Here is a 20,233-nt window from a genome sequence, read left to right as displayed (position 1 = left end):
TTTATTTGTTTGTTTCGAGACAGGGTTTCTTTGTGTAGCCTTGGCTGTCCTGGAACTCTCTTTGTAGACCAGGCTGACCTTGAACTCACAGAGATCCTCCTACCTCTGCTTCCTGAGTGCTGAGATTAAAGGCGTGTACCACCACCCATCCCTACTGGTTGGCTTTTCATTGTTTTGCTTTGAGATAGGGTCTTATGTGGCCTAGGCTGGCTTAGAATTTGATATGTAACAGAACCTGGCCTTGGATTGCTGATCCTCCTGCTTTCAGGTCTCAGATACTGAAGGTATTCTACATACATGGAAAAAAAGTCTTTTAGATGTATGCCGCTGTGCCCAGCCAGAATGTGTTTTCTAGATGTGAACAGTCAATAGAGAACATCATAATACAATTAGATTTGAAGAACTACCAAAAATCCACGCTTCATTCAGGAAGAGCAAGCACAGCGGGTGGGGTAAGGACCCTGGCTTTGGTCCCTGGTCTAGCAAGGAATGTAGGGTAGAGGTGATAGTGAGGACCCCTGTTCCAAGAGGGCCATAGAGCCTGGATTCCACAGAAGCACTCAGGTAAACCATTCTGAATGAAGGTTTTTTTGTTTTCCTTTTTTTTTTTTTGGTTGGTTGTTTGCTTTGAAACAGGGTATCTCTGTGTAGGAACTGTCCAGGAATTCACTTTGTAGACCAGGCTGGCCTTGAACTTAAGAGAGGCACCAGGGTCTGCCTCCTGAGTCCTGGGATTAGAGGACTGTGCCACCACACTGAGCTCTTTGCTTGTTTTTGCTACAGGGTCATGTATATCCCAGTTGGTTCTGGAACTTACTTTGTAGCCTGGTCCTCTTGCCTCCACTGCTGCAGTGGTAAGCGCCCACATGGGCTGTCGTTCCCACTTCCTTATTCTCTTTTCACTTCCCAGAAAGTCACCCTGCACATAAAGTGGCCCAAGAGCGTGGAGGTAGAAGGCTATGGCAGCAAGAAGATAGATGCTGAGCGGCAGGCTGCAGCAGCGGCCTGCCAGCTGTTCAAGGTGAGTGCCTCTGCTGCAGGCTCAGGCCTGGGAGACGGCTGTTCCTCGCTCGCTCTTGAGGTGGTTTTGGGTCCAGGGACATCTTGGTAGATGGTGATGCGGTGTTCAGTCATTCAGCTTTCCTGAGCCCTTCCTACTTCTCAGTTTTTTTCGTCATGTGTGTATGTATGTGTTTGTGAGCACGTGTGCCTGTGTGTAGACCAGAGGTCCATTACCAGTGTCATTCCTCAGAAGCTGCCTACATGGTTTTTCTGTTTGGTCATTGACTTGTTTGAGACAAGGTCTTACTGTGTAGCTTTGCTGGCCTAGAACTACCTATGTATAGACCAGGCTAACCTTGAACACAGACATACACTTGTCTCTGCTTGTTGAGTCCTGAGACTGAAGGTGTGCCTTACCACAACTGACTTGTCTACATTGTTTTTTTGAGACGGTATCTCTCTCTGTGACCTAGGGCTCACTGATTAGGCTGGGCTGGTTCGCTGGCTAGCATGTCCATGACCCAGCTGTTTCTGCCTCCCCAGCCCTGGGAGTAAAAGTGCTCACCACTACCACCTGGTGTTTTACATGAGAGTTGGGGATTGAATTCAAGTCTTCATGCTTGTGCATTTTACTAAATGAGCTATCTAACTCCCCAGCCTTGTCTTATGAAATTTTAAAAAAAAAAAAAAAAAAAAGATTTTGAGATGTGGTCTCACTGTGTAGCTCTGGCTTGCCTGGAATTCACTGTTGTAGACTAGGCTGGCTGCCTGACTGCCTAAGTGTTAGGATTAAAGGTGTGCACCACCACCACTGAATTTTAAAACTTTTTAAAAGATACTTATTTGTATGTGTTGCTTGCCTGCATGTGTATTTGTAGGCAGAATTGTAGTCAGGACTGAGATACACTCTGTTCCACCAGCCACTTCCCAAATAACCACTCAGAGACTTAATATTAATTATAAATGTTCAGTCAATAGCTCAGGCTTATTACTAACTAGCTCTTACAACTTAAATTAACCCACTTATGTTAATCTAAGTATTGCCACATGGCATTCCCTCTCTTTCATCTTGCACCCCTGTTTCCTGTCTGTGTCTGGCTGGTGACTCCTCTCTCTGCCCTTTTTCTTCCTGGTGTCCTTAATCTGGTTCCCCTGCCTAACCTTATCCCGTCCATCGATTGGCCAGTCATCTTCTTTATTAAACCAATCACAGTGACACACATTTGCGCAGGGTAAAGGAATATTCCACATGTATGCCTGGTGCCCTTGAAGGTCAGAAAAGGGCAAAGGTGTAAAGACGTATGACACCCTACCCATGGTATTCTTTTGAATTTTACAACTTTGTGATTTGTGATTAGGCAGTGTGATTTCTCCAACTTCACATTTCTTAAGATTATTTTGGGCCAGGCGGTGGTGGTGCATGCCTTTAATCCCAGCAGCACTCAGGAAGCAGAGGCAGGCGGATCTTTGTGAGTTTGAGGCCACCCTGGTCTACAGAGTGAGTTCCAGGATAGCCCTGAGCTGTTAAACAATAAAACCCTTTCTTGAAAAACCAAAAAAATCCCACAAAACCCAAAACAAAACTTTTTTCTTGATTGCTTTCTTTCTGTTTTTTGCGGTGCTAAGGACTGAACCCAGGGTACATGTTAGGTGAAGGGCTCTACCAGTGAGCTACAGCGTGAGTGAGCTCTTTGAATTCTTTTTTTTTTCCTGTGTGTGTGTGTGTGTGTGTGTGTGTGTGTGTGTAGGTGTGTGTGGGGGTGTGTAGGTGTGTGGTGTGTGTGGTAGTGTAGGTGGGTGTGTGGTGTAGGTGTGTGGGTGTGTAGGTGTGTGGGTGTAGGTGTTTTACCTGTGTGTATGGCTGTGCACCATGTATGTGCAGTGCCTCTGGAGGCCAGAAGAGGGTGTCATATCCATTGGAACTGGAGTTATAGATGTTTGTGACACTCCATGTGGGTGCTAGGAATTGAACTGAAGTCCTCTAGAAGAGTAGTCAGTGCTCTTAACTGCTGATCCATCTCTCCCACACTTTATTTTTACATTTAAGTATATGTATGTGTGTGTGTGAATCAAGTGTGTGCAGGTGAATACAGTACCTGTGAAGCCAGAAGAGAGCATCAGATCTTAAGCTGTTGTGAGGTGCCCAGCTGAATTAGAGTCCTCTGCAAGAACAGTCCATTCTCTTACATGCTGAGCCATGTCCTCAGCCTATTCTTTATTTTTTTTCATATAGTTCTAACAGGATTCTTGTGTTAGAAATGATGACTGTTGGATGTTGTAGGCCATTCATTTTCTGATTGCCCTGATTACTGAAGCTTTGTCAGTTACTGTCTGGCTGTATTTTCTGCTCCCCTGGTTCCCTGTTTGCTTGTTTGTTTGTTTGTTTGTTTTGGTGTTTACAAGACAGGGTTTCGGCCAGGCAGTAGTCACCTTTAATCCCAGCACTTGGGAGGCAGAGCCAGGTGGATCTCTGTGAGTTCGAGGCCAGCTTGGTCTGGTCTACATAGCGAGTTCCAGGAAAGGCACAAAGCTACACAGAGAAACCCTGTCTGGGGGGAAAAAAAAGTGTTTCTCTGTGTAGTCCTGGACATCCTGAAACTCACTCTGTAGACCAGGCTGTCCTCCACCTCACAAAGATCCGCCTGCTTCTGCCTCCTGAGTGCTGAGATTAAAGTTGTGTGTTACTAGGTCTGGCTTATCTAGCTTATTTTCATTTCTCATTTTTATTTGTTTGAGACAAAGTCTTGCCGCTCAGGCTGTCTACAACTTTCAGTGATCCTCCTGCGTAGGCCTGGGAGAACTAGGATTTCAGGCATTTACCACCAGATCCTTCACATCTAGGCATTTTTAAGTCTTCTCTGTCTTTTCTCCTTCCCTTCGGTCAGTCTGTCCTTCTTTCCCTTTCTTTCTATTCTTTTTTTTTTTTTTTTAAGATTTATTTATTTATTATGTATATGGCATGTATGAGTACAGGCCAGAAGAGGGCACCAGATCTCATTACAGATGGTTGTGAGCCACCATGTGGTTGCTGGGAATTGAACTCAGGACCTCTGGAAGAACAGCCACTGCTCTTAACCTCTGAGCCATCTCTCCAGCCCTCTTTCTATTCTTGTTTCTTGAGCTGGTCTCACTGCACAGGTACGACTGGCCTAGACCCTTGTCAGCTCCGCTGCCGGGATGACAGGAGAGCCCCATTGTGCCTGAATTGAAGTCTTCTTTGTAGTCCCATTTCTGGCCAGGGCTGAAGTGTGTCCAGCAGAGCACAGAACAGGTTGGCTGAGGTGTGCTGATAGTATGCGCCTCACAGTTTTTTTTTTGTCCAACAGGGCTGGGGTCTGCTGGGTCCACGGAATGAACTGTTTGATGCAGCCAAATACCGAGTGCTTGCTGATCGTTTTGGGTCTCCAGCTGACAACTGGTGGCGTCCAGAACCCACCATGCCTCCAACTTCTTGGCGGCAGCTGAATCCTGAGAACATTCGGCCAGGGGGTCCTGGAGGCCTATCACGATCCTTAGGCCGAGAGGAAGAGGAAGATGAGGAGGAAGAGCTAGAAGAAGGGACCATTGATGTGACAGAGTTTCTGTCCATGACCCAGCAAGACTCCCACAACCCACTCAGGGACTCAAGGTACTGCTCTGACAGAGGGATGCAGGGGGCCCTGACCACATCTCGGCCTGGGATTGGTCTTCTCGGAGCCCCCACTTTGGGAGGGCTATGCCCAACACTTTAGTCTTCATAGCCTGTTACTTAGTGTGTCTCTCCTCTCTGGGGTTGGGTAGGATGGGACAGTGCACTGGTGACCACCTGCAGACAGCACATGGTCCTTCTTTCCAGCTCACACTCGGTCCCACTTTCTCAGCGGTCACTCTGCTCGCCTCTCTGGGGAAGCCAGGGCCTGTGGGCTGCTGCAGTGTGACTGAAGAGGCAATAGTTCCTGGCCCAGACCTTTCATGCCTCCTGCCTATCTGTCATACCAGCACTGTGTCCCAACCTTGAAGTCCCAGAGAAACTTGCCTAGGAAGACAGCAGACTTTTTCACCTCAACTGTTTGTCCTCATAGGGGGGGTTCCTTTGAAATGACAGATGATGACAGTGCTATTAGAGCTCTGACCCAGTTTCCACTTCCCAAGAACCTTCTGGCCAAAGTGATTCAGATCGCAACGTCCTCTTCCACAGCTAAGGTGAGTTGGCTCTCCAGAAGTGTGGGCTTGAGCAGCCCTCTTGTTTGCGCCTGCCTTCCCAAGGCTCGGCAGGAAGGAAGGAAGGCAGCTCAGGTGTGGGGCAGGGCTCAGGATGCCTGTCTCAGCTCCCACCTAGGCCAGCAAGGATGACAGTGGGATCCTTGATGAAAGGAAAGCAGAGCAGCTGGGGGGATAGGAAAAGTGAAAATAGCCACACAGGGTATAGGCTGGGGAATGCTAACTAAAGACCCGGATCTGTGACCAAGTGGCGCGTCAGGGATGTGAAAGAACAGGAGTTTGGTGTCTGCGTTGTGTTATAAATATCATCATTGATGCCATAGCAAGGGGCCTCAGAGGAGGCTGAGGTAGAGATACAGGCCCTTTTACTCTGTCAGGACATGCCTGGGTTTTGGCTCATGCTAACAGCTACAGCCCCAGATTTTCCTGAAGGTGCTAATCAGATGTGGGTTAGGAAGACAGGTCATGGCATCTCATGAATCCCGTCTTCTACAGAAATTGAGAGGCAAGCTCAGGACTAGGGCCACACGTGACCGTTCATGGGTGGCAGGCATAAAGCAGAGGGACAAAAGGGAAGTCCTTGAGGTGCCTAGACTACCCACCTCTCTGTTCATTCCGGCCTTTTGTAACTTCCTCATTTACCTCTGCAGAACCTCATGCAGTTCCATACTGTGGGCACCAAGACCAAGCTGGCTACGCTCACTCTGCTCTGGCCCTGTCCCATGACCTTTGTTGCCAAAGGGCGCCGCAAAGCCGAGGCTGAGAACAAGGCAGCAGCCTTGGCTTGCAAGAAACTGAAGGTGAGTCAGCCCCTCTGTCTGTGACAGCTTAGTCCACTGTTTAGGAAGTCAGGCACACACCAGGCCTTGGCTGTTTGTACCCAGGTAGGAAAGGGTCCGGTGCCCCGGCTCTGCATGTCTTTGTTACCGCTGTTTCCATGACTACTTCCCCAGTCTCTTTGGGGACTTTGCCTGTGAGCTCAGCCTTAATAACACTGGCCAGGGTCTAGGTGAACCCAGAGTGGGATGGCCCAGCAGAGGTGTGGAAGAGTTTGGGTTAGGAGGTGTGCTGGGTGCCCAGAGACCCTGCAGCCTCGGTGGCAGTGTGAAGAATCGGAGTGCATCTGGAATGACGGTTAAGCGAGGGAGTGGCATCAAGGTGACAGCGATGTGGCCTCCAGGCTGTGTGCCACCTCTCCCCCTTCTCTTTAAATACTTGCTGTGTGTACGCCTGGCACACGTGTGGCAGTCAGAGGGAGGTACGCAGGAGTCAGTCAGTGCTCTTCTTTGCCTGTATGGATCAAACTCAGGTCGTCAGACTTGGTGTCAAGCCTCCGTCCTCTTTTTTTTTTTTTTTTTAATTTGAGACAGAATCTGGTGTATCCCAGGCTGGCCAGGGATCCCAGGTTACTACACCACTGAGGATAACCGTGAGCTTCTGGACTTTCTGCATCCACCTCCTAGGTGTCTGGACCACCACGCAGTGCTGGGACCAGACCCAGAGCTTCATGCATGCTAGGGAGCTGACCACTAACCAGCCTAGCTACATCCCCAGCCTGACCTCCAGCCCCCCTCCTTTTGAGACAGGGCCTCCCTAGAGCTCAGCCTGGCCTGGTACCTGCCGTGTAGCTCAGGCTGGCTTCCAGTTCCTAGCCTTGTCTCATCCCAAATGATAGCATTATCAGCAGATGCCATTAAGCCTGGCAAGTTCTTTGTTTTTGTTTCTTCCTCTTTCTTCCCAGGGTTGGGGGTTGAATGCAGGCCATTCCTCATGCTCGGTGGCCACTCGACCACTGTGCTGTATCTATGTCAGGTCCTTTGAAGGAGCTTTGGCATTGGCTGATGCCATAGCCATAGACGGCATTCTGCCTGATTAACAGAATTGAGTTCATCTGAGCATGACGGTGGAGGTTCAGTTCGAGAATGTGAACTGAGCCTGCTGCTTTACTGAGTGCTCTTGGAGAACCATGTCTTAGATCCCTCTGATGGTGAGGGGTACACCTGTCAACGTGGAGAATGTAAGGAGTCCATGAGTTGGGATGCTGTATACCGTATCCTAGTAATTGGGAGGCAAGGCAGAAAGATTGTCACGAGAGCAGGGCTAGCCTGGGCTACAGAGCAAGGCTATATTCAAACAAGAACAAGAGAACAAGAGAAAAAGCTGCACTCGGGTGGTGAAATCTGAGGGTGTTTATGTGCTCTGCTAAGGGCGCAGCAGAGACGTGGGCCTCATTGCAGGATGTGGAGGGTCTGCAATTTCACTTCCTGTGCAGAAGCCCCACTCTTGGCTTGGGGGAGACTGTCTGGGAAGGAGCTGCAGTGTTGGGCAGCTGACCCACATGGACAGCAAAGTGGTAGCATTGGTGCCTTTTGTAATCTGAGCACTGGTGAAGAAGGGGACACCTGTAGTGGGAAGATGTCCTCAGGGAGGTGACACTTGGCTGAGTTTGGAGAGAGAGCTGGTGAGCTTTCCACATGGCAGACACACAAAGCTAAGAAAATGATGGGACCACATTTGCCTGAAGGTCATATTTGGTCTCATTGGGTGATTTTAAGCACACGGTGAAGCAAACAAACGTTTTACTTTAAAGGGCCTATTTTATCATGTTCAGACATGTACAGAACATCCTATGTGCTTCTCTGTATGGTGGGTCACAGACGGCCCTGGCCAGAACAGTTAGCAGCAAGCCCTGCTAGCAGGATTTGGGTGGGGAAGCTATGGTGAGGGGCACAGGGAGAGCTTGAGGAGTAGGGTCTTCTGGGATATTGGAAGGTGTGACTGCGCCAGAGAAGGCTGTTCTTGGGCCACCATGCCTGGCCAAGGGGTAGGTAGAGTAGGGTTCTACTCTGATATCACATTTAATTCTTAAAAAAAAAAAAAAAAAAGGTTTTTTTGTTTTTGTTTTTGTTTTTTCGAGACAGGGTTTCTCTGTGTAGCTTTGCGTCTTTCCTGGAACTCACTTGGTAGCCCAGGCTGGCCTCGAACTCACAGAGATCCGCCTGGCTCTGCCTCCTGAGTGCTGGGATTAAAGGCGTGCGCTACCACCGCCTGGCAAAAAAAAGTTTTTTAAACTTACTTTTAGAGTTATACCGTGTAGCCCAGGCTAGCCTGGGATTTGGCAAGCCTTTTACCTCTACCTCCTGAGTGCTGGGATTCTAAGAGCATTGACTGAGCCATCCATATCCTCCTGCAGAGCCTGGGCCTGGTGGACAGGAACAATGAGCCGCTTACCCATGCCATGTACAACCTGGCCTCCTTGCGTGAGTTGGGTGAGACCCAGCGCCGGCCATGTACCATCCAGGTGCCCGAGCCCATCCTTCGCAAGATAGAGGCCTTCCTGAGTCATGTAAGAGTCCTGCCTTCCACCCCACTGTCTCCCTCTCCAGACTGAAGGCTGCTTCTGCCTGCAAAAGGCGTAGGAAACCTGTTTTTTCCCCACCGAGCAGGGAGCTTTGGAGCGCCCTGGCCCTAAGTCCCCTTAGTCATGCCTGTGAGGGTGTCGGGGCAGTCACAGCCCAAGTTCTCCTCTGCTCTCTGGGTTGGGCCCTAAACATCTGACTAGGTGAATCCTGTGGAGGGGCTGACTGCATGGAGTCGGAAGACAGGCACTTCTGTCATTTTGCTTGCTTCCTCGTCCTCTAGTACCCGGTGGACAGTTCATGGATTTCCCCAGAACTCCGGCTGCAGAGTGATGACATCTTGCCCTTAGGCAAGGACTCAGGGCCCTTAAGTGACCCTATCACAGGCAAGCCATACATGCCCCTGTCAGAAGCGGAGGAGGTACGCCTGAGCCAGAGCCTGCTGGAGCTGTGGCGGAGGCGAGGGCCGATTTGGCAGGAGGCTCCCCAGCTACCTGTGGACCCTCATCGGGACGCTATCCTCAGTGCCATTGAACAGCACCCAGTGGTGGTCATCTCTGGGGACACGGGCTGTGGGAAGACCACACGTATCCCTCAGCTACTGTTGGAGCGCTATGTGACTGAGGGCCGAGGGGCCCGCTGCAATGTGATCATCACACAACCTCGCCGTATCTCAGCTGTGTCCGTGGCGCAGCGGGTCAGCCATGAACTGGGCCCCTCCTTGCGCCGGAACGTGGGCTTCCAGGTGCGCTTGGAAAGCAAGCCCCCAGCCCGAGGTGGGGCGCTGCTCTTTTGCACTGTGGGTATCCTGCTGCGGAAGCTGCAGAGCAACCCCAGCCTGGAGGGTGTGAGCCATGTTATCGTTGATGAGGTCCATGAGCGGGATGTGAACACAGACTTCCTGCTGATTCTGCTTAAGGGCCTGCAGCGGCTCAACCCGGCCTTGAGGCTGGTGCTCATGAGTGCTACAGGAGATAATGAGCGCTTCTCCCGCTACTTTGGGGGCTGCCCTGTCATCAAGGTGCCTGGCTTCATGTATCCCGTCAAGGAACATTACCTGGAGGACATCCTGGCCAAGCTGGGCAAACACCAGTACCCACACCGGCATCGGCACCATGAGGTGAGGCACATCTCCACACACACCCCAGGGTTGCTGGGCTTTCTTTTGGAATTCCCTCCCTGTCTTCATGATAGGGAGCATATTATCATCCCAAGCCTGTCTCCTTGATAAAAACTGGGGAAGAATCTTGCCTATGTGTGTGTGGCAAGTATGTGAGGGCTAGAATTCACATACCAAGGAGCTCACTCTCACTGTGTCCATTGCTGTGTCCTGTCCTGTGTATGACCGCTACCCCATGACTGTGACTGGCCTTTCTTCCCCACCCCAGTCTGAAGATGAATGTGCACTTGATTTGGACCTTGTGACTGATTTGGTTCTGCACATCGATGCCCGTGGGGAACCAGGTGGGTGCTTCCCCACTTCTCAGCTATGTCCTTTCCCTATAGCTGGACAAACCAGCTCATGACTGCAGGGCCCCTTTACAGGTGGGATCCTGTGCTTTCTGCCTGGTTGGCAAGAAATCAAAGGAGTGCAGCAACGTCTCCAGGAGGCCCTGGGCATGCATGAGAGCAAGTACCTCATCTTACCAGGTGAGAGTCCTGCCTCTGTGGGAGTGAGCCAGCCTGTCCTCAAGTGGCCCCAGTTTCTGACTGTGTTTGACCGGTTTTCTCTGAGGGTGTGGTTTACCAAATGGTTTCAGCTTATGGGGGGCCAGGGCTGGGTGGGGAACCCACATTCCTGTCCTGCCCTCAGCTGAGACTCTTCTGGTCGGACAGTGCCTGTAGCGCTTTTCCATCTTGCTATCATCCACCAGTGCACTCCAATATCCCCATGATGGATCAGAAGGCCATATTCCAGCAGCCTCCACTTGGGGTCCGTAAGATTGTATTGGCCACCAACATTGCAGAAACCTCCATCACAGTTAACGACATTGTGCATGTTGTGGACAGCGGTCTGCACAAGGAGGAACGCTATGACCTGAAGACCAAGGTGGTGCCACTCTCTTGGACCCAACCCATCCATTGGGGGAGGACCCCTGTTCTGGGGTGGCCCCTAGTCTCCATCTGCTGTAGACATCCTTTGTGTGTGAAGGCCACACTTGGGGTCATATCCCTGTTGAGGGGTGCTGAGGGTGACTGGAGAGGTGGGCAGACAAGACCTGTAGACGTGGCGGTTTCCTGCCTCCCCCCAGGTGTCCTGCCTGGAGACCGTGTGGGTGTCGAGAGCCAATGTGATTCAGCGCCGGGGCAGAGCAGGCCGCTGCCAGTCAGGTTTTGCCTACCACTTGTTCCCGAGGAGCCGGCTGGAGAAGATGGTTCCTTTCCAAGTGCCAGAGATCCTGCGCACACCCCTCGAGAACCTGGTGCTGCAAGCCAAAATCCACATGCCTGAGAAGACGGTGCGGCAGAGGCAGGGCTGGGCGAGGGCTTGCTCCTGGACAGGGCATGTGGGACACAGGCTCATGGGGGTGTGGTTCTTGTTGCTGCAGGCGGTGGAGTTCCTCTCTAAGGCTGTGGACAGTCCAAATATCAAGGCAGTGGATGAGGCTGTGATACTGCTCCAGGAGATTGGTAAATGGAGGCCAGGAATGGTTGGGCTGTGGCCTGGCTCATGGGTGGGACTGACAGCTGAGCTGTTGCAGGGGTGCTGGACCAGCGGGAGTACCTGACCACCCTGGGGCAGCGCCTGGCCCACATCTCTACTGACCCCCGGCTGGCCAAGGCCATAGTGCTGGCCGCCATCTTCCGCTGCCTGCACCCACTGCTGGTGGTTGTTTCCTGCCTTACCCGGGACCCCTTCAGCAGCAGTTTGCAGAACCGGGCAGAAGTAGACAAGGTTAGATCCAGGGCTTCCTATAGCCCTCCTGCTGTTTTATTATTCACACCCCACCCGTTGTCCTGAGCTGGGCTCTGGTCTCTCTCCTGACCCCTGGACCTTCTCTCCCAGGTGAAGGCACTGCTGAGCCACGACAGCGGGAGTGACCATTTGGCCTTCGTGCGCGCCGTGGCTGGCTGGGAGGAGGTGCTGCGTTGGCAGGACCGTACCTCCCGGGAAAACTACCTGGAAGAAAACCTTCTGTACGCCCCCAGCTTGCGCTTCATCCACGGTCAGCCTGGCCCCCAAGTGGGCCTTCCGAGCACCTCCCACCCACAGAGCTCCCATCAGCTCCCACCCCCAGCCTTGAGGCAGGGCCTCTCTTCACACTGCACTTTGCCTCCCCAGGGCTCATCAAGCAGTTCTCGGAGAACATTTACGAGGCTTTCCTAGTGGGAAAGCCCTCCGACTGCACACTGCCCTCCGCTCAGTGCAATGAATACAGCGAGGAAGAGGAGCTGGTGAAGGGGGTGCTGATGGCGGGCCTCTACCCCAACCTCATCCAGGTGCCTCCTCTAGGATAGGAAGCTGACCGGTCCCTACCTCTCTCCAGCCCTAGCTCCTTGCTCAGTATTTTCCTCTGTCCCTTTAGGTGAGGCAAGGTAAGGTGACTCGGCAGGGGAAGTTCAAGCCCAACAGTGTCACTTACAGGACCAAATCTGGCAACATCTTGCTGCACAAATCGACCATTAACAGGTGGGTGGCAGGCAGGATTAGATAGGGAGGCCTCAGAGACGGGCCAGAGGTGTGGCTTCACATCACACGACACTCTGTTCCCTAGGGAGGCCACCCGGTTACGGAGCCGCTGGCTGACATACTTCATGGCCGTCAAGTCCAACGGTAGCGTTTTTGTCCGGGATTCCTCCCAGGTGCACCCGCTGGCTGTCTTGCTCCTCACTGATGGGGACGTCCACGTCCGTGGTGGGTACCCTCCCTTCCACCACTCCAAGGCCTACCCGTGGCCTCAGAGGCATGGCCAACACAGACTCCCTGTCTTTACCCTTCTCCAGATGACGGGCGCCGGGCCACCATCTCACTGAGTGACAGCGACCTGCTGCGGCTAGAAGGTGATTCACGAACTGTGCGGTTGCTAAGGGAGCTGCGGCGAGCCCTGGGCCGGATGGTGGAGCGCAGCCTCCGCAGTGAGCTAGCTGCACTTCCACTGAGCGTGCAGCAGGAACACGGGCAGCTGCTTGCACTGTTGGCAGAGCTGCTGCGGGGACCGTGTGGCAGCTTTGATGTGCGCAAGACAGCTGACGACTGAGTCCCTCTTCCGTGGGGCTGTGTACAGAGTGCAAATGTTTATTTAAAATAAAGTTATATTTATCCCTTGTGAATACTGCTGTCCTACTAAGGGCTCCTCTCAGGACTCTGGGCTCTTGGCCCCAATTCAGGCGGACCAGAGATGCTTACTGCTGGGGATACAGAGCTGGCTATGGCCCAAGTCCTAAGGGAGGAAGGGGTTTAAAACCTCCACTCTTCAAGACTGAACCACCAGATGAAATGTCTTCACATTTCAACTGCTTTGCTAGTCTCTGCATTGACAGAGCTGCTCCTAATGATACCACAGCATAGCACTTTTCTAGGCAGCCTTGGTTTGTGTGATGGTCCTGCAGGGAACACGGGGCGTTTGTCCTTGGCCACACCTATGTCTCACGGATGAGGGAGGAGGAGGAGCTGAAGGTCCAAGGGGATAAAGTAGGTGTGGGGACTAACAGATGACAAGCAACACAGCCTGTGTGGTGGGATGTCAGGCAGCTTTATTGTTTAAATCAGTACAGTTAACAGACACAGGTAATGGCTAAGCCATGAGCAAACAAAGTACAGAAAGATCTCATCCCCAAACCTTGCAAAGTATACACATCATATGGCCTACAGTCCCAAGTGGCCAGATCAGCCTCCTCAGGTTCTCCTGACTTGTGGGGCCATTCCAGGGAGCTGGGCCTCTTACAGTCAGTCTACCTAGAGAGCTTGGGCCACCTTCCACTCTCTAATCCTTGGCCAGTGGACTCTTGTCAATCTCAGCATCCTCAAGGCCCCAGGATCACCATCAAGGAAGGTAGCAAGTACCTTTATGCCCTCAGCCACCAGCACCCTGGTCCCCGCTGCTTCCTTCTTCCCAGTCCCATCTTGCCGAAAAAATACTGACACTGAAGGCTGCATGCAGCGTTCTACAGACAGCCTGGGAAGAAAGCCACTCCCTGAAGGCCCGTGTGTGTGTGTGTGTGTGTGTGTGTGTGTGTGTGTGTGTGTGTGTGTGTGTGTGTGTGTGTGTGTGTGTGTGTGTGTGTGTGTGTGTAGAGCTAGGGATTTAGTTTCAAGATTTCTGAAAGGAAACTGCTGCCTCAAAACTGTCTAGGACCTTCAGTCCCAGGGATGACTTCCTTGGGCAGAGACAGTACAGACCTCTACCTGCTCAAGCTGCACCTGGAGCAGGGTGGAGGCTGGGTCAGGAGGAGGGCCAAGAGGGTCAGATCTGGGCCATCCTCCTGACAGGCAAATCTGCGCAGCAGAAAATGCCCCACCAGAGGAGCCCTCAGACACTCCCAGGCCATTTCACTACAAACTTAGGTTTGAATCCTTTATTAGAAACCATGCAAACTTTAATACAAAAAATACAAGTGCAATAAGAATCTTGTGTTGATATAATTCCCAGGATATTCTCAGCACTGCAGCCATCCCACCCACAAACAGACCACACTGGGATGATGGCCGCACCACCACAACTTGCCTGGCCTCTCCTGCTCCTCTCTAGTCACACCAGGTCTCATGCATTTTAGTCTGAAATTTCCACACCTGATTCCCCACTGTTCACATGCATTCTGGACTGCTCAGGCTCCCCTGGACATGAGCGTTTGGGTGCCTTGGCCTGCAAGTCAGGGATTTTGACCATCATTTCTGTTTCTCCAGCCCTGGTTTTGTATCACACGTTGACCACCAGTTCCCGCAGAAGAAGACGGACGCCAAAACCAGCCTCTTGGTTAGAAAAAGAAAGCAGCATACACCATGCCAGCACAGCCAGGCACACTGGCCCGCCCTAGCTGTCCGGCTGCTGACTAGGCAGCAGCCCCACTTCTCAGGTTCCTTCCCACTGGGCCCCAAGCGGCCCACAGTAGGGCAGCCCCCAATAACTGACAGCCTCCTCCTCAGTGGAGACTCAGGACCTCCCCCTTGCTTCCTCCATCACCTACTGAGAACTCTCTTTAGACATGGCTTCAACCTGCAAACTATACCAGCAGTTCATGGGTTATTGGGAGGGAAAAAAGACTAAAACACAAAGAAAAGCGAGACAGCAGCTATTCAGGTATAAGCAGTGGGGACAAGGGCAACAGACCCTGATTAACTTAAAGCAGGGCAGCAAAAGGGCCTGATACCACCTACAGTGGCTTCCTCTGTGGGGTCAAGGAGAGGCAGTGGTTTAGGTGCCAGGGGATTCGGTCAGTGCTGGTCACAACCTGGAGTTGACCTCTACTAGTCCCCCCAGGGTGAACCAGGGAAGAGAGGGAGGGTTTGTCAGTTTCTTGGAGTCCAGCACCCCACCCCTAGATCCCACAGAGATCCCATTAGACTCCCATCCCCCCTCCCACGACCCTCTCCATGGAGCAGTGGTGCAGTGGTGGGTAGTGAAGTTGAAGCTGGGCCGGAAGAGGGGGAAGGAGGTGAAGGCAGCGGAGGCTGCTGCTGCCTGGAGCAAGCTAGGCAGGAGGGAAGGAGGCCTAAAGGGCTGCCCAGCACCCAAGAGCTTACAAGTCTAGTAGACAGCCCGGGAAAGGGAGCCCAGGGCCCGGGACCCCAAGCTTGGGCAGCCAGGGAAGTGGGGAGGCCTGGAGACAATGTCGGCCCCATGGTCGGTGCGGGCCCTGGCATTAGCCCGAAACGTCAGCCTGTAGGTCTCAATCTGCAGTGACACGTGAGGAGGGACGGGAGAGGGCAACAAGGGGAAGACAAGAAGGGGAACACGGGGGAGATGGAAGACGAGACCAGAATGTCATCGTTAGATGCCTGGAAGATAAAAGGTCACCTTGTTAAAATTTAGCCATACTCCAGTCATAAAACAAAGGAGTTAATTTTCAGCCAGTGACAGGGCCCCTGGCTGGCCCTTAGGCCAAGCCCAGCCACTTACTTGTCTCCTGGATCTGGCTGTCCAAGGTCTGGGGCTCCCTTTGGTCACCACCCCCTGACAGGGTGGTGTGGCCACTGAGGCCACTGGCTGAAGTAGGGGCGCCAGCGTCAAGCGCAGCCTCAGGGATGGCCGGCTCCTCCCCAGCAGGGGGACCCGGACACGGAGGGGCCTCACTGCCACCGCCCTCAGTCTACAATGAAACAGTGGGGGAGACAGTGGAGGGTCAGTTGGGGAGGGAGTGGAATGGGTGATGGCGGTGAGGTTTCATATACAGCCTTCCCAACCCACACCCCAGCGAGCACTGGCTCTGCACCAGGTGTCTACCCTCTCTTCCCCACCAGACTCTCAAGACTGGAGCTGGTGGGGGTTAATGATACTCTCGTGAGTCTCACTATGGAACTCTGTGACTCTCACCAAGGTCGATACCAAATAAAACATGGCTTAGACAACAACAAGCAACAGTAACTCTGAAGAGCACACAAGAGTGGACTAGGCCTGGTTGGGAAACAGGAGTGGCCCCTGCCAGACCACAGCCGATGCTTGGAGGTAACTAAGTAGACACCCTGCCTGCTCATCTGCTGTGTGGTAAGGTCCCCTCATGGTACAGCATCTTTTATGCTTGGCATCATTCCTGGGCACATAGAGGAAGCAGGAAGAAGGTATCCAAAGAGGTGTTAGCCAGGAACATTTATTTCAGGGCCTTGTAGAGCCCAACTGGAGGATCCTCAGCATCAACAGTGGGAGCTTTTCACTGGGCTATGCCCCAGAAAGCCCACCAGGCAACAGCGGAGACAGATAAGGAACAGACAGGGAGGTAAAGTGGAAAAAGAAAGTAACACAAAACTTGGCACAGAAAAGCCTGGGTGTGAATCTTGGGGTGCATTCCCTTCCTGCTGTGGCCATGAACCAGATCCCAAATCTGTAACGTCCCACTCAGACAAGATGCCTCTCAAGTCTGGGAGGTTAAACTCGAAGAGCAAAGTTCCTCAAAATGTTAACTGAGGTGGAGCCAGGGCTGGAAGCGGAGCATGAAAAGAAAGGCCGGCTGCAGAGCGCCCAACCAGCACTCCTCGAGAGGAGGGAAGGTGCGGGGAGACCGTGGCCCTGGCCCCGCTCCTCTTCCCTGAGTATGGGCAGCAGCTTCACGCTTGGGACCGTGAGCCACTACCTGCACAGGTCTCCCCACCTGCCCACGACACTGAATGAGGGATAGATGGAGTCTTGGCACACAAAAGGTCTCACAGTACTGTGGAAAGAGGTGGAGGAAAGAGGAGAGGGAGGAAGGGGAGAGGCCCAGCCACTGTCCCATCTGCAAGTCTGTCTCTGCTCTGATGCTCTCCCAGAGGCTGGGGCAGGGGAGGACCCAGTAGTACTAGTCTCTGGAGTAAAAAACGATAGTCAGGGAACTGTGTGCAGAACGCCAGCTCACCTGCTCACCTGGGCCCCAACCATGTTCCATCAGAAAATGGCTGAGATGTGCCCAATAAGGAAGGCCACAGTTCTCAGGAGCTGAGAGGTGGCGGCTGGGGCTCTGCCTCCTCTGCCTCACTCTGGACTAAGGTGGTGATGGAGACAGCAATGGGATGACTGAACATGTGACTTCTGGAGAAACTGAGGGGCGGTGACAGGCCTGCTACGCCCCATTGCAACCGCACTGTCCCCACACCACTCTAGCTCGGCACTGGTGACCCACACACTACCTTCACGGCACCTCCTGCAGGCAGGTGGCCCACGTTATCAAGGGATCCAACTTTGGCCTGGGCCTTCTCCTTGAAGTTCAACTTCTGACTTTCAATCTTGACATCTCCTCCTCCTGGAATGACAAAGGAACTGGTCACTGAGCAGCAGCTCCAGGGTGGTCCTGAGGACAAGAGGCAGTGTAATACCTCCCTTGGTGGGAAGGCTGATCTACAACCACTGGAGGCCCAGCCTGGTGCGGGCTTTTGACTCTCCGGCCCCCTGTTCTCCTTAGTGCTCCATCAGTCAGGGTCGACTGGGCAGGTGCGCATGATGCTTGGTGAATGGCGGGAGAGGAGCTGGACACTGACTGCTCGAGCCCCAGCGTGCCGAGGAGGAACAGTAAAACAGAAAGGGCAGGCTCGGAAGTGTGAGTGAGAGAAGGCTGACAGGGGCCAGTACTGCTGGGCCCCGGGGAGAAGTGAAGGGCAAGGCTGAGCGCACACGGCCAGAAGGGAGCACTGGGGAGGAGTCGTCGTCTGGTCCTTCCGTCCCTGTTCATCTGCACTCAGCCCACACCCACCCAAGTGCCTGACAAACTTACCAGGTTTCCTCCCCACTGTAGGGATAGCCCTGGCAACATTGGGCCTTCATGCCATCAGGCAAGAGCTATCTCATAAATGGATTTTCCAGACAAAAGGGGAGTGGGATAAACAATTAAAGACCACAGTATTTGGTCTTCCACTAGAGAAAACACTCTAAGTTGGATCTCACAATCCCAATATTTGGAAGGATGAGGAGGAGGACTGCTAAAAGTTAAAACTACCACAACAAAACTAAGACAATAAAACAAACCTGCTGGGGGTGGTGGTGGTTCTGTGCCTTCACTTTAACTGGCCTAGGAGCTGATCTCAGGAGACATCAGTTTTCGGAGTAAGACCTCACAACCTACTGTCTGCTGTGGGCTAGGAACCAGAGCATGAGCCAAGGCCAAGTGCCCAGGCTCTTCTGAGAGGCCTCAGTGGGACACTGTTAGTGATGCTGCCAGAGGGAACAGCTGTTTGATGCCACTGGTCCAGCTACCAGATCCTCAGGTTTAGTCAGCATTCCAAAAGCTCTCTCTTCTCCTGTAAGGCTGGGTACCCAGGAGTCTCTGCTGGGGGCTCCCTTTGTTCCTGCTCTGCCGTGGGTCTGACCACTTGACTCCCTCAGCACTAGCTGCCAGCATGCTCAGTCAGGAGGCTGGCCCAGGTCACCAAGGAAACAGCTGTCAAAATGGCCTCAACAAACTGTCCCTCTTCCAACAGAAAGGCAGCACCCAGCTGCTATCTCTGGCATGGTTGGAAACCCGTGCTGCTTAAATCAGGCACTGAGGAGTGGGAGGTAACACAGTTTTTCTTCTTTATTTTTCATGTGTATGTTGTGTATAGGCATGTATGTATGTGCAGGTGTGTGGGTTCACAAGCTCGTAAAGGCCTGAGGTTATAAGTGTCAGGAGACTTCCTTGAAGGGTCTTTCTCAATTGAACCCAGAACTCCCAAATATGGCTTGTCTAGGGATAATGTCTACACCTTCCAAGCACTGAAATTACAATCTGGCTACTATGTCCAGAGAGGCATTTATTTTCTTTGCAGGGATCTCAAGTTGGGTCTGGGCACCCTTTCCAGAACTGACTCAGAGTGTTTTGTTGTTGTTGTTGTTTTAGTTTTTCAAGACAAGGTTTCTCTGTGTAGCCCTGTCTTGTCCTGGAACTCACTCTGTAGACCAGGCTGGCCTTGAACTCACAGAGATCCACCTGCCTCTGCTCCCAAGTGCTGGGATTAAAGGCGTGCACCACCGCCACCTTGCTCTGGCTCAAGAGTTTTGATGAAATCGTCCCAGCCAGAAGGCCACTAAGATAACCTCTGAAGGTCCACCTACCCCGAGGAGTCTTAGCACCACAGGCAGAGACACTCACCAGGCTTGTGCTTGATATTAGCTTTGGACCCACACTTTGAGGATACCTTGGAGATGTCCACTTTCTTATTCTGAATCTGAACCTAAGCAGAAGAACAGAAAGCAAATATCCTCAGAGAGAAGACAGACCATGGATGAGCCCAGCCCCTCCTCATGAGCTCCCTTGGTTACCCTCATCTCAGGTCTGTTCAAGGATAAGGCTACATCCTAAAGTGCTGAGAAGAGCCTATGATCTACTGTGGCCCTTCTTTTTCCCCTGACCCCACCTCCCAGGCCCAAGCTTCCTTTCCATCCTCCAGAGGAGCTGCTCTGTGCAGGATACAAACACCAACATCAAGGCTCTCCTAAAATGCCCATCTGGTTTGGTCACAAAACCTTACCCATCAACTCTTTGCCCATAGAAACTTAGACTAACACTGAATTTCCTTCCAGTGCTTTTCAATGCATGTCCCCCAGATCAACTGCACAGCCACATGTGTGGCTTTGGACTCTCTACAGGCTTCATGATACAATCAGTCTCCCAGGAAAACAAAAATGCACACAAGGGCCACAAATGATCTGTACTATTTGGCATACATCTACCCCTCAGCAAATACTCAGCACTTAGGTTATTTCCTATCTCTACAAAAGAATTATCTTCAAAATGTAGAATAAAGTTATCAATTTAAATCTTTTTTACATTTTATGTTAAAAAGGTGTTTTTATTTGTGTGTTTGTATCTCCTAACTATGCCTGCATGCTATGTTTGTGCTCCTAAACTAGAGTTGTTACAGTTATGAGCTGTCATGTGAGTAGAGACAATCAAATAACCAATGAACTCTCCTCTCTCCAGCCCCACCTGGTACATTTTATACAAACAACAAGTAAGGTTATAAAACAGCAGTGTCCTCAGGTAGCAACATATGTTTTTTTTTTTTTTTTTTTTTTTTTTAAAGATTTACTTATTTATTATGTATACAGTGTTCTGTCTGCATATACACC

The 20,233-nt window shown here is 52.0% G+C and overlaps 2 protein-coding genes across 23 annotated transcripts in view; one reads left to right on the top strand and one right to left on the bottom strand.

The window, feature by feature from the left end:
- Positions 1–12,833, top strand: part of Dhx30 (DExH-box helicase 30) — a 28,700-nt gene extending 15,867 nt beyond the window's left edge. For all 8 annotated transcript variants that reach the window (XM_028886902.2, XM_028886906.2, XM_028886901.2 and 5 more), the window contains 17 exons: positions 911–1,021; positions 4,329–4,630; positions 5,064–5,184; positions 5,853–6,002; positions 8,396–8,548; positions 8,845–9,681; positions 9,950–10,025; positions 10,107–10,211; positions 10,436–10,611; positions 10,814–11,020; positions 11,111–11,192; positions 11,264–11,457; positions 11,569–11,728; positions 11,845–12,002; positions 12,089–12,192; positions 12,278–12,417; positions 12,507–12,833. In XM_028886902.2, coding sequence (XP_028742735.1) covers positions 911–1,021; positions 4,329–4,630; positions 5,064–5,184; positions 5,853–6,002; positions 8,396–8,548; positions 8,845–9,681; positions 9,950–10,025; positions 10,107–10,211; positions 10,436–10,611; positions 10,814–11,020; positions 11,111–11,192; positions 11,264–11,457; positions 11,569–11,728; positions 11,845–12,002; positions 12,089–12,192; positions 12,278–12,417; positions 12,507–12,760 — 3,330 coding nt within the window. In that variant the 3' untranslated portion in view covers positions 12,761–12,833. The remainder of the gene's footprint in view (positions 1–910; positions 1,022–4,328; positions 4,631–5,063; positions 5,185–5,852; positions 6,003–8,395; positions 8,549–8,844; positions 9,682–9,949; positions 10,026–10,106; positions 10,212–10,435; positions 10,612–10,813; positions 11,021–11,110; positions 11,193–11,263; positions 11,458–11,568; positions 11,729–11,844; positions 12,003–12,088; positions 12,193–12,277; positions 12,418–12,506) is intronic.
- Positions 12,834–13,234: 401 nt separating this feature from the next.
- Positions 13,235–20,233, bottom strand: part of Map4 (microtubule associated protein 4) — a 142,634-nt gene continuing 135,635 nt past the window's right edge. For 13 of the 15 annotated variants that reach the window (XM_037207948.1, XM_037207949.1, XM_037207950.1 and 10 more), the window contains 4 exons: positions 19,254–19,335; positions 17,320–17,432; positions 15,620–15,809; positions 15,461–15,498 (listed from right to left, as the gene is read on the bottom strand). In XM_037207948.1, the coding sequence (XP_037063843.1) occupies positions 15,491–15,498; positions 15,620–15,809; positions 17,320–17,432; positions 19,254–19,335 (393 nt within the window). In that variant the 3' untranslated portion in view covers positions 15,461–15,490. Of the gene's footprint in view, positions 15,395–15,460; positions 15,499–15,619; positions 15,810–17,319; positions 17,433–19,253; positions 19,336–20,233 lie in introns of those variants that run through there. The other 2 variants (XM_028886881.2, XM_028886882.2) reach the window with 2 other exon arrangements.

Source organism: Peromyscus leucopus, chromosome 7 (genome assembly GCF_004664715.2).
Source record: "Peromyscus leucopus breed LL Stock chromosome 7, UCI_PerLeu_2.1, whole genome shotgun sequence".
Taxonomy (NCBI): domain Eukaryota; kingdom Metazoa; phylum Chordata; class Mammalia; order Rodentia; family Cricetidae; genus Peromyscus; species Peromyscus leucopus.
Note: the sequence above shows the minus strand (reverse complement) of the source record. Positions and strands in the feature narration are given on the sequence as shown.